The 13,930-nt window shown below is 43.7% G+C and overlaps 1 protein-coding gene across 1 annotated transcript in view; it reads left to right on the plus strand.

The window, feature by feature from the left end:
• The window catches only part of LOC145357503 (eosinophil peroxidase-like), a 35,064-nt gene extending 23,601 nt beyond the window's left edge, over positions 1-11,463 (plus strand). The window contains exons 11-15 of the mRNA XM_080210899.1: positions 493-663; positions 1,891-2,128; positions 5,209-5,414; positions 8,202-8,363; positions 8,928-11,463. Coding sequence (XP_080067025.1) covers positions 493-663; positions 1,891-2,128; positions 5,209-5,414; positions 8,202-8,363; positions 8,928-9,427 — 1,277 coding nt within the window. The 3' untranslated portion in view covers positions 9,428-11,463. The remainder of the gene's footprint in view (positions 1-492; positions 664-1,890; positions 2,129-5,208; positions 5,415-8,201; positions 8,364-8,927) is intronic.
• The last annotated feature ends 2,467 nt before the right edge of the window (positions 11,464-13,930 follow it).

Here is a 13,930-nt window from a genome sequence, read left to right on the forward strand (position 1 = left end):
TACCTGATAACGGATAGTTACAGTTTGAGCTTTTGACTGCTCCTCTGGCTGTTCAGCCTTGCTGTTCATTCTTATATCAGATTATAAGATATAGGAGCAGAATTAGGCCATTCAGCCCATCGAGTCTGTTCTGCCATTCAATCAAGGCTGATAAGTTTCTCAACCCCATTCTCCCGCCTTTTCCACGTAACCTTTAATGACCTTATCTTCCAAGAACCTATCTATCTCTGTCTTAAATACACAGCCTGTTGTTGCAATGAGTTCAGGGTTGGTTTAGGAATCACTCGGGGACAAGGCTGATCTCAGGTGATTTGTTTCATTGGTGGTTGTGTGGGGAGTAATTCATTGTCACAGATATTTCTGTGTTGCTCGATTAGAGATGTTTAACTTATCAGTCACTCTACCACCAGCTGCAGATTAAAGAGGAGGGTGAGAATTTGAGATACATTAAGAACTCGTGTGTGTGTGTGTGTGTGTGTGTGTGTACATTAGGTGGAGTCGATCCCGTCATGCGAGGATTGTTGGGCAGACCTGCCAAACTGCAGACACAGAGCAAGATGTTGCCAGACGAACTGCGGGAGAAGCTCTTTGAATTGAGTACTCATTTAGCCCTGGATCTGGGTGCTCTGAATATGCAGCGATCCCGGGATCACGGAATCCCAGGTAAGCAGAAAACCAACATGCGGTAGACTTTAACTCAAAACAAGTTGATAAAATGTCAGGGCAATGGAATAATTTAATTTCTTGGAGTCACGGTATCAACTGGGATCACATTCACTCACCTGAGAACAATGGGTTTACCCCAGTACTGACTGGAAATGATTTGGAAAGGCTTTTTAACACTTTTACATGGGGCGTGGGCATCGCTGGCAAGGCTAGCATTTGTTCCCCATCCCTAAGTGCCCCTGAACAGAGTGGCAGGAGGGTGGTTAAGATTTAATCACATTGCTGTGGGACTGGAGTCACATGTAGGCCAGACCAGATAAGCATGACAGGATTCTTTCCTGAAGTATGTTAGTGAACCAGATGGCGTTTATTTCCCCATCAATCAATGATAGTTTTGTGGTCACTATTGCTGAAATTAGCTTTCAATTCCAGATTAATAATTGAATTTAAATTCCACCAACTGTCATGATGCTCACGTCCCCACAAGGCATTAGCCAGGGCCCCTGGAGAACAAGTAGAGTTTACCAGGCACGGTTTACTAGGCTCGGTTTACCAGGCCCAGTTTGCCAGGCAATATTTCCTTGAAGGTTTATACACTTATGTAGTATTTTCATCATCTTATGTCCCAAGTTTCTTTACAATAAATGAATTACTTTTGAAATATAGACACCTTTGGAACCTAGGCATCGTATCTCGCAGATTGCAGTAAAATCTATCAGGACCACTAATGTCCTTTTAGGGAAGGAAATCTGCCGTCATTAGTCGACTCCAGATCCCCAGTTATTTGGGTGACTCTTAAATGCCCTCTGAAATGGCTGAATAAGCCACTCAGTGGAAGGGTACTTTGGAGTGGACAGTACACGCTGGCCTAGGTGGAGATTTCATTCCCATGATGGAATGAAAATAAAATTGAGTCTTTAACTTTGGCAGTGCCACTAGACGGAGACAAGAAACAGAAACCATTTAATTCTCCATGCACATCTCTCACCATTACTAGTGAGGGAACAGAAAAGGGAGAGCCCCTCCAGAATATTTCACAAAGCTCTGCATGCTTAGCTTCAGAGAAGCCTTGCCAGAGTCGCGGTGATGGACCACCCACCCAAACATTTCGACCTCAGGGTTTCTGTGGCAATAAAACAATGTTTAGTGTTTACTCTCTCTAGTATAACTAATGCACAGTAGCTGACATGTGTACTTTCACATTTTGCTCTCTGAATGTCACAGGTTACAATGCTTGGCGGAGATTCTGCGGCCTTTCGCAGCCCAGGAATTTACGTCAGCTTGCTCGAGTCCTGAAGAATATCCAATTAGCGAAGAAACTCCTGAGGTTGTACAGAACTCCAAACAATATCGATGTGTGGGTGGGAGGAATCTCTGAACCCCTTGTGACGGGCAGCAAGTTGGGCCCTTTATTCACCTGTTTAATTGGACGTCAATTCAAGAACCTGAGGGATGGAGACAGGTAATGGGCAATACTAGCAGCACAGAAAGTGCTGAAGGCTTTGATTTTCATTGAGTTGCAGGGTTCACGTTAAAGGGATTGGAGGTCAGAGCCAGAGAGGTGGCTGATGCTTCATTCTCCCAGCCTGGGTGGTTATGGATTCAGTCAAGCAGTAATTGTGTTGTTGAGTAGAACAGGTTGAGATTGCAGTGGTCACTGCACAGAAAGATAAGGTCACCGGCCTCTACCTGCCTTTAAATTTCCATAAGTGGGTTTTGTACCAGTCAATATGAGGCCACCAGCCCTCATAACCAGCATAACCACACCACCTCCTGTGGAAGCTTGAGGGGAAATAAAAATGAAAGCAACCTTACATTAAATGGCTGGATAAGAATAGGGAAGGTAAACAAATCCAAATAGAGTGAGATACACCCAGAGTAAAAATGCCAATAGCTGAAGATTTTAAGTCTGATTTTAACTTGAGCTGCCTATGGCAGCAGCCTTAAAAGTTCCAGCGCTACATTAACAGCTCCACTCCTGCACTGATTCCAAGCAGCCCCAAGCATTCTCTGGATTCAGGAGAGTAATAGTACGAGGTGTGAATCAGGGCCCTATGGTGCACACAGGACCCTGTGGCAGAGGGACGCCTTCCTCTCGCTTTACCTTTCTAACAGCACTATGGGTGTGCCTACATCATGGACTGCAACAGGTCAAGAAGGCGGTTCACCACCTTCTCGAGAGCAATTAAGGATGTGCAACAAATACTAGCCTGGCCAACAGCACTCAGGCCCCATAAAAGGAAACTCCTGCTCTGGGTACAATGAGGAAAGTGTGAAATCGTTCCTTTAATCAGGAAAAATTTAAGAAGCATTACTTCAGTGAAGAATGACTAGAATGCTGAGATGCAGAGAGAGCCAGGTGCTCCCATGAATGAGGAACAAAAAGTTAGTATGCAGGTACAACGTATAATTAAGAAGATTAATGGAATGCTACCTTTATTATTAAAAAAAACCTAAATGTAAAGATAAGCAAGTATTTGTGGGTGCTGGAACCTGAAACAAGAACAGAAAATACTGGAACAACTCTGGCAGCATCTGTATGGAGAGGAAACAGAGTTAATGTTTCGAGTCCATTTGACTTTTTCTCTGAACTGAAAAAAGGAGAATGTGGTAGATATTAAACTAACACTGAGGGAAACTGCAAGAAGATGTAGCAATCTTAAGAACAAGAGACAGATGGCTTGGTGCAGGAGAGAGCGTGGAGGGAAAGAGAAAGTAAGGATGTTACATTTCAGTTACACGGGGCATTGGTGAGACCACATCTCGAATACTGTTTGTGGTTTTGGCCTCCTTATTTAAGGAAGAATGTAAATGTATTAGAGGCGGTTCAAAGACGATACAAAGACAGTTCACTAGGTTCATAGAACATATAACAGTACAGCACAGTACAGGCCCTTCAGCCCTCAATGTTGTGCCGAGCTATGTCCAAACCCAAGATCAAGCTACCCCACTCCCTATAATTCTGGTGTGCTCCATGTGCCTATCCAATAACCGCTTGAAAGTTCCTAAAGTGTCCGACTCCACTATCACAGGAGGCAGTGCGTTCCACACCCCAACCACTCTCTGAGTGAAGAACCTACCTCGGACATCCCTCCTATATCTCCCACCATGAACCTTCATTCCTGGAAGGTCTTATGAGGAAATGGGCTTGTTTCCACTGAAGTTTGGAAGAGTGACGGTTGACTTCATCGAAGTATATAACATCCTGAAAAGTATTGACAAGGTGGATGTGGAAAGGATGTTTCCTCTTGTGGGTGAGTTGGAGTTAGGGATGCTGTTTTAAAATCAGGGCTCACCCTTGTAGGACAGGGATGAGGTGAATTTTATTCTCTGAAGGTTGTGGCAACTTTGGAACTGTCTGCCTCAAAAGGCAGTAGAGGCTGAATCATTAACTATTTTTAGAGCAGAGGTGGGTAGATCCTTGTCGGGCAAAGGAATCAAAGGTTATCGGGGTAAGTGGGAATATGGAACTGAACACAAACAGATCAGCCATGATCTTATTGAATGCAGAGCAGACTGGAGGAGCTGAATGGCCGCCTTCTGCTTTTATTTCTTATGTTAATACTCAGTTTGCTGCCAGCATGGTAATGAGGTCAATAGATTGAATGGCTAAACATTCTGCCTGTTGACTAATCCTTCGAAAACCAGAGTTAATGTAATCTATTTACTCAGTTGTTAAGGGCTTTCATCTAGAATATTATGGCTTCAGTGGACAGGGCCATAAGTAGCTTATCTGAAATTATTGCCTAACTATGGGTATCAGTTCACAAACATGATGACCTGCTCTCCTACACTTTCCTCCCTGAAAGCACTCAGTATTATCACTGAGGAATAGGGTTAACATTTCACAATAGGAAAATCTCACAGATGAACAGCTTATATGGAGCAGATTAAATTAAAAATGGGCTGTAAAATAAAGAGCTGTTTCACTCTTTCTTGTGACACACTTTGACCAAGATTGAATGGTCTGTGATTAGGCAGAGGACCTGAGAGGAGTGAATACCATAGGGAAGAGAAAAGGAGACAGTGATGTTCAGGCCTTTCTGAAGACAATGGGCATGAACCTTAATTAGATCTTCAGACTGAGAAACTGAAACTGTTCCTTAAGTTACAGGAAATCCAAATCCCCCAACCCCTTCATCATAAACTTACTGAATATAAGGATTAGTAAATGTCTTCCCCCTCCCAGCTTTTTCTGAGAGGGTCAGTAAATGTCTAAATGTCTTCCGACCCCCTGACCCCCCGTCAGTCTTCTCTGAGGGTCAGTAAATGTCTCCTGCTGCTCCTCCCTGACCCCCATGCTTCTCAAAAGATCAGTAAATGTCTCCCCTGCCTCCCAGCCTACTCTGAAGGTCAGTATATGTCTTCTACACCACCCTCCCCAACCCCCTGTCTTCTCTGTGAGGGTCAGTAAATGTCTTCCCCCCCCGTTAGCCTCTCTGTTGCACGTGTACTCAGCAACGTGGATGAACTGTTTACAGTCGATAGGTTTGATCTGTCCTTTTCAGGCATTTACCAATGAGATTTCTCCTTGTGTTTCAGATTCTGGTGGGAAAATACAGGAGTTTTTACTGCTAGCCAACGTCAGGCTCTTACGAAAATTTCCATGTCCAGGATCATTTGTGAAAACACTGGGATCCAATTAATTCCTCACGATGTCTTTAAGTTCCAACAATTCCCACGAGGATATGTAAACTGCAGCCAGATACCAAAGGTAGACCTGAGTGCCTGGAAGGAGGATGTGCGAGGTAGGTTATTACAGGGCTGGGCCCAGCCTTCAGAAAGCTGACATTCCAGTTCATTTATGTTTGAATATAAAACTAAACAAATCAGCTGGTGTCAGAAAGGAGCAGAGAGACACTCAGATTTCTGAGAGACTCTGAATTCCATTTGCAACTTCTGTTCTAGTGATTCATGGCTCTAACACTGAGGGGCCAGTAGGGTTAAGAGCAATATCTTCAGAATCTGGATAATTAGGCTTGTCAATATAGATCATTCCATCCGTCCACTCAACCTGTCTCAGCTTATTCCTTCAGCATCTCACTCAGTTGCTCAGTCCTTCCTCTCCCCAGAAACATCTAAGTTTCTCTGGCACCTGTTAATGGCTTCCACATTTTCCTGACAAGTTATTGCACAACTGTTATCCTATTTGCTCTCTATTTTTATCATCTTTCCTTATAACGTCTTAGCACAGAATATTCTTCACTCTATCATTACCCTCAATCATGGTTAAGTAGTTAAGAGCAGCAACAAGCGCATCTAAAAGCTGGTGAAGTTACAACACAGGACTGACTATACATGCATCCGAAACAGTGTAAGCAAAACACAATAGACAGAGATGTGCAATTCCACACCCAGTGGATCAGATCAAAGTTCTGCTATCCTGCTGCAGCAAATCATGAGCGGTAGTTGAAAATTAAACAACAGGAGGGGCAGGCTCCAGAAATAACCCCAACACAATTCCAAAACTCAACCATCTCCAGCCAGAAGTGCTAGGTGGATGATCCATCTCAGTCTCCTCCTGAGATCCCCAGTATCACAGATACCATTCTCCAACCAGTGTGATTCATTCCACATGATATCAAGTATGGCTAAAGGCACTGGATACTGTGAAGGGGTGAGCCGAGACAATACTCTGGCAATAATACCGGAGGATCTGCTCCAGAACTGACCCCTAGTCAAGCTGGTGCAGCCAGAACACTAGGTTCTACTGGAGAATGTAGAAAATTGCCCAGCAAGATCTACCCATGCAAAGAAGGAAGCCCCATCAGTCTCTCAATCATCAGCAAGGTGGTGGAAGGTGTCATTCACAGCACTTAATCAATGTAATAAATCCAGGGCAACTTAAAGTGGCTTGAATCAACAAATACCTCATTGCCAACAATACAAATAAAATGTCCAACAAGATGAATTACAATGTGACTGTTCTACTAGACTCCCAGGTTCCAACTGCCAGACAGTCCTCGACCCGTGGTATGTGCCCTCCTGCCAATTAGAGCACTCAGCTTCCCACCATGACAATCCACAGGATCCCACCTGATCATGTGGCCCTCGGAAAAGGAACCCCCCCACCTTCCACCTTTTAAAGGGCCACACTACTATATACAACGGCAACCTGTCATTCTCAGTTTCGATTCAGCCAGGGCCAATAGGATCTTGACTTCATAACGGCCATTGTTGAATATGGAAAAAATAGTGAACTCTAGAGTTGAGGTGAGAGTAACTGCCCTTGACATCAAGACACGATTAGACCTAGGGTGGCATCAAGGAGCCCAGCAAAAATTGAAATCCCTGGGAATCAGGCTGTAAGCTCTCACCGATTACAGTCAAACCTAGCACAAAGGAAGTTGGTTGCAATTGTTGGAAACCATCTGCAGGAGTTCCTCAGGGGAGTGTCCTCAGCCCAGCCATCTTCAGCTGCTTCATCAATGACTGTCCCTCCATAAGGTCAGAATTTCACCAAAGACATTCACTGATTGCCTCAGCACCATTCACGCCTCCTCAGACATTGAAGCAATCCCTGCCCCTACGTGACAAAACCCAAATTACATTCAGACTTGGACCACCAAAATTTCTGCCACACAAGTGCCAGGCAAAGATAATCCCGAAGAAGAGAGAATCTATTTCCTTTTTACATTCAACAGCATTGCTGTCACTGAAATCTCCACTGGCAATATCCTGGGAATTACAATTGACCAGAAACTAAGCTGGATTAGCTATAAGAGCAGATCAAAGGCATGTTACTCACTTCTTGAGTCCCCAAAACACATTCATTATCTCTGAGTGCAGCTCCAAGAACATTCAAGACACTTGACACCACCCAGAACAAAGCAGAATGACTTGCATTAACCATTTGGATGTTCAGTCCTTCCACTACTGGCACACAGTGGCAGCAGCGTGTACCATCTACAAGATGCACTGCAGAATAAAGAATGTTTACTCACTCCCCTCAAGACAGATGGTAGCATTTGCTAATCTCTCTCTGTTTAGATAAAATAAATAACGATCGATACTTTGTTTTGTGTGGATGCATATCTTAAAGCAGAAACGAATGATTATTAGCGAGAAGAAAGTTCCTGTTCAGCTGTGACTGGATAATAATCTTGAGAAAGTCATTGATTCGCATTGACTGTGAGGTCGATACGGATTGCTATAATGTTTTAATACTTTCCTGGGTCAAGAAGAAATGCCACTCAATTCTTCCCTGTGCTGCTCCAATGGGGATTGAATAGCTGCGTGCTTGTGCCATATCAGAAGTAGCCCTTCTCCCTGAGGGTGATTGACTGTATGGCCTTTTCTTATTTCACGTTTACTTATTTTCTTAAATGTGGCAAATACTCGGTGGAATTGAGATGTCTCCAATTTCCACGTCACTCATGCTGCAGTGTTTAACTTTGCACTTCATTGATTACCTGTTCTCTTCACTATTTTGCTTGTTTTATTTTCTAGTGATCAGAACATTGGGAGTACGCAATGTTTCAATGTTCTCAGTAGCTTCCTTTTTCCTAATGAGTGTTGGTTTGTTCTTGTTACAGTGACCCCCTGTGGCTCTGTCCCTGCTGTTGCTCACAGCCATTTCTCCATCTGTAAATCCTCGGTCAGATACACCTGTGAGCCGGGATTCAAGTTGGTGGGAGGTGATACGCTAACTTGTCTGAGTAATGGGAAGTGGGACATTGCACCACCTGACTGCAGAGGTAAGAGCTGAAATCCAGGGCCTCGGAATAACGAGTGCAAGGGGAGTTGAATACACACCAACTATGGTAATTTCCAACTCCACGTCTGAGCACTAAACTGTGAGAGCTAATCACTTGTCAAATCCTCCCCCTCACTGACTCTCAAAATCGTAGAATCCCTACGATACAGAAGGAGGCCATTGAGCCTGCACTGACAACAATCCCACCCCAGGCCTTATCCCTGTAACTCCACATATTTACCCTGCTAATCTCCCTGACAATAATGGTCAATTTTGCATGGCCAACCAATGTAATCTGCATATTTTCGTGTGTGGGAGGAAACCCATGGAGACACGAGGCGAATGTGTAAACTCACACAGACAGTCACCCAAGGCCGGTATTGAACCTGGGTCCCGGTGCTGTGAGGCACTGCTAGCCACTGTGCCACCATGGGTAAGATCTCAATGCTCTCCTTTTTCTGTAAATGTTGGCGTTTGTTCCAGATGGTGGAGGCAGGATTGCTAAATAAATCTTCGCTCCTAATGTGCAGATAAACATGATGACCCACTCTTACAATTCTTTCAGAATCCCAGTCTGGTGGATGTCATGAAGAAGGTGGCGTTCCATCAAAAGGACCGGAAGGAGGTGAAAGTAACGCTGAACAAATGGGACCTGGAATGAATTGCAGTCAAAATATGCAAGCAATTCAAAATGTTCCAAAACACTCAGCCTTTTCTGTGCAACTTAATGTAAGAAATCTGATTCGAGGAAAGCCAATTCCATGTGCAAACGAGATCTACAATGGCCAGAGAGATTTCAGTTGCTCAACAGGAGTATTCACTTGCCAGATTGCTGGAGTATATCAATTTTCATATCACTGTGGAGGGAGCAGAGCAACTGTATCACTTAAAAAGAATGGCATCCAGCTCACTATCACAGATAGATATCGTAATTATGGGAGAATTATTTTTTCAGGAAGCACCATCGTTCAGCTAAATTCTGGCGATCAAGTTTGGTTAGCAATTTCGAGAGGTTACTTACACACTGACAGCTACTTCCTGGGCCACCTACTCTTTACAGTTTAATTATTTTCCTTTGTCTAGTCGTAAGCAATGATCTTTACCAATTGAATGTTAAAGGAATCTGCCCGAGGGTCAAAACCTGGGCTGGGAAACCCCAAGCCATTTTCAGGATCTTTACAACACAGAAGCTGCTTTCCAAGGTCACGGTTGATATGTAGAACAAACCCACTCAGGGCAGAGTAACCTTGTGTCCTGGCTCAGTGTCAAACCCCCCTCCACAAATATTCCGCTGGGAGCTTCCAGGCTCATTTATTGTTTTTGTTAAGTTGCTGGTACATTTTGTGTGTTACATTTTTCTGACATGAATTTGGAACTATATCAACACAGAACAAACATCATTCCCCCAATTCACCCTCTGGGCATGTTATATTCTGGTTTGTTTAATCTTCCTCCAATACCTGTCCCATTAATGGAGTAATCCATAAAGCATCTCTGCTTTCAATTCAAACTAAACAAAACTTTCCCAATAAAGTTAAAGGTCTCTTATTAGTTGGTCCCATTGAAATACTAACGTGCCCATTGGAGCCCAATCCTTTAATACAGTGACAATCCTACTGTTGCCCATCACTGTAATATTTTAGCCTTTCCATTGAAACCTACCCCATTAACATTAGCACTCCCATATACAGCCCAGCGTCATATTCAATGTCCCCTACCTTGGTTTCTGACGCAGCGAAATGACTCAAACAATATTACTTACTGTTTCTCTGTAGCTAAATGCATTGTTTTCCTTGCCTTAAGTTGATTAACAACCTCTGAGTCTATCCTATTTCTAAATTTAAAATGTGATAGCTCTTGGTGAGGCTTCTGCACAACCATTCTCTCTTTAGAGTTCCTTCTGATCTTTCCTCACCCCTTTTAATGCACCCTGACTGCCTGATTATTTACTCGTGTGAGGAAGAGAGACTTGGCACACGGAGGTGAAATCATACAAGGATTAAGGAGAGTAATAATAGGCCTGGTGGCCTGTTCACACCCTCAGAATATTAACACTGGGTTCAGTGAAATTGTGTTTCTCTACACCCACTCCAGTGCATTTATTTTAGTGGCACAATTGAATTGAGCATAATACCCCCATGTACAGTCCAATTGGCATAGTGTACAGCCACTGCTTAATCTCTTAATTTTCTATCTGCTACAGTAACTTTGTTCCAGCATTGTTGTTTTTCCATTTATTTCACTTCATGGAGCAGACAGAAGTGATTGCTTGACTGTCCCTCCCAGTTCCCTTCTCGAAGCCTAATCTGCCAACGAAACCCATTCACTGTGGGCTCCTACATTGCACAAATTTTGTCACAGTTAAATCTCATTTACTATTTCTCTCCTAACTGATTCACCAATTTGCTTTAATTATTTTGTCATATTCTCTCATTCTCAACTGCTCTCCCCCTCTTTTAGGTATTGAAATGTTTTAACTTTGATCCAATAGCCCTCACTGGCCCAAACCTGGGCAGCACGGTACCACAATGCTGCTTCACATCGCCAGGGACCCGGGTTCGATTCCCGACTCGGGTCACTGTCTGTGTGGAGTTTGCACATTCTCCCTGTGTTTATGTAGGTTTCTTCCCACAGGCCATGCTGGTTAGGTGCATTGACCTGAACAAACAAACCAGGCTGTGGTGACTAGGGAAATTTCACAGAAAATGTAGATCAGTTGCTTGTACATTAATGATTGGACCCAAGGTCTAGGCTTTAACAAAGAGTCATCTGGACTCGAAACATCAGCTCTTTTCTCTCCTTACAGATGCTGCCAGATCTGCTGAGATTTTCCAGCATTTTCTCTTTTGGTTTCAGATTCCAGCATCTGCAGTAATTCACTTTTATCCAATGACTGGATCCAAATGGATTAAATTAGAAAATAAGCCTCTTTTATATTCTGAATGATTGTAATGGAGTAGTTGTGAAAACAGTGACTAATCATTCTAAGATACCTTGGTAATTGTTCTTTTAAAATGTTTATTTCTTTGAAAGCCTAAGGGTATAAAAATGTGAAATCCTGCTAATATGAAATATTGAATAAACACTAGTTGCTAACCTCAGTGCCACACATTTCTTTTTGCTTTTCTCTTCTCCTTACAGATGTTGTATTTACCATAAGTTAACCCAGTGAGAGCTAGGCTGACATACAAAGTTCAGATGAGAAGCAGGAGGCAGAATTTTCCATTCTGTGCCCAGTGCTGCCTGAGGGGAGAAAACTGGGTGCAACTTGCAGGCTGCACAGTTGTCTTTTCTCCTAGTTAATTCAGCAGGAAAAAACTAGAGGTGTGACCTGCGCAGTTGTGCTGATGGGCGGGGGCTGGAAAAATCCAGCAATTGGGAATCTCGATCAGGGTGCCATTTTTAAAGGGTGCCCCAGTCTCCACTGTAAAACACAGGAACTCTGCCCCCACATACATGGAGACACACCCCATGGATACAGGGGATCTTCCCAATACACATAGAATGTAGAACCTCAACACTACAGAAGGAGGTCAGTCAGCCCATTGAGTTTGCACTAGTTCTCCAAAAGAGCAGTTTATCCAGGCCCAACTCTCACCCTATCAACTGATAAGGGGGTTGGTAAAAGATGGTAAAGAGAGGAGTGGCAGGGGACATGGATTAGGTACTGAGGCCGGGATTCTCCAGTCCCGCCTGCGGCAGGATTCATCAGAACAGGATAGAAAATTTGACAGACTAGCCAAAGGTCCATTGACTTTGCAGGAGCTTCCAGTTAAGTCCCAAAATGCCTCTGCGACTGAATATTGTGAATTGTCCTGATTCAACTTCCTCAACCTTCCTGCAACATTTGGTACAATTGATCACATTAATCTCCTTCATTGCCCAGCTGGATGGAACTGCTCTCATCTGTTTCCATACTTATCCATCCAGTCACAACCAGAAAAGTCCCAACAAAGCCTCCCTCCTTCAGCATCAGAATCACCAAAGGATTGTGCAATAGTCACCCCAACCAAAACAGTCACCCCAGCCAATATGGTCATGGACAGTTGCCTCTGCAACAAGTAAATTGATGAGTGAGATCAAGTAAGTCGTTCCACCATGTGTTATCTAACCCTCTACAGGAGCTTTCCTTGCCCATGTTTGACCTAAGGTCATGAAATTTCTAATGATTTAGACCATCACCCCTGGGACTCAAGAATGAATGGAAGGAAATTAGCCGACATGGAAACTTGTTTAGTTCTTTGAATGTAACTAAAATAGAGTTTTGCTTGGCTATCCTGAGGTACAATCCACCCATCTTGAGTCTCAGTTCTCAGATATTGGACAGGACAACTTTACAGGGTAATTGAGATGAGTTGTCACATCAACTGTCCAATCTCATTTTACTTTTTTTTCCCCTTCAACAGTTTGCCACAACTGTGTGGCTTGTCAGGCCCTTCAGAAAGCAATTAAGAGTCAACCACATTGTTTTGGGGCTGCAGGAATGTTTTGACCAGACTGAGTAAGGATAGTAGGTTATCTTACCTCAGGGACACAAATTAACAAGTGTGTTTGTTTTTACAGCAATTTAACAGCTTCCTGGTCATGTCTGCTGATAATGTTTTAAACCTTAGATTTATTTCTCTGTTTTAAATGGAAAGTCACAAATAAACATGATATATCTTTTCATGGGGAATCCCTAGTCTCTGCCCTATCTAGAAAAAATCCGAACGTTTTTATAAATATATAAAAAGGAAGAGGCTGGCTAGGGTGAACGTTGGTCCTTTAGAGGATGAGAAAGGGGAGCTAGTGGTAGGGGATGGGGATATGGCTAAGGTCTTGAATAACTTTTTTGTTTCTGTCTTCACGGAGGAGGACGTGAATAATTTGCCGGGTGTTAGCGATGGAAAGGTGGTAGGAATGGAGGGTCTTAATGACATTACTGTTACTAGAGAGGTGGTGCTCGACAGACTGGAGGGGGCTGATTGTGGACAAGTCCCCAGGACCGGATGGAATGCATCCGAGGGTTCTGAAAGAAATGGCGGAGGTGATAGTGGATGCCTTGGTGGTTATTTTCCAGACGTCGCTGGATTCCGGGGAAGTGCCGGAAGATTGGAAAACGGCTAATGTTACGCCGTTGTTTAAGAAGGGTGCCAGGCAAAAGGCGGGGAATTATAGGCCGGTTAGTTTAACGTCTGTGGTAGGTAAAATGTTAGAATCTGTCATTAAGGAGGAAATTGCGAGGCATCTTGAAGGGAATTGCTTGATAGGGCGGACGCAACACGGTTTCATTAAAGGGAAGTCGTGTCTGACAAATTTACTGGAGTTCTATGAGGATGTGTCTAGGGCAGTGGATAGAGGAGAGCCGGTGGATGTGGTCTTTCTGGATTTTCAGAAGGCGTTTGACAAGGTACCTCACAAGAGGTTATTGCAGAAGGTCAGGGGACATGGAGTTGGGGGTAGGGTGTTAGCGTGGATAGAGGATTGGTTGTCAAATAGGAGGCAGAGAGTGGGGGTCAATGGGTGCTATTCGGATTGGCGGTTGGTGACTAGTGGGGTGCCCCAGGGGTCGGTGCTGGGGCCTCAGCT

This window comes from Carcharhinus amblyrhynchos, chromosome 23 (assembly GCF_965287045.1).
Source record: "Carcharhinus amblyrhynchos chromosome 23, sCarAmb.v2.hapA, whole genome shotgun sequence".
NCBI lineage: Eukaryota > Metazoa > Chordata > Chondrichthyes > Carcharhiniformes > Carcharhinidae > Carcharhinus > Carcharhinus amblyrhynchos.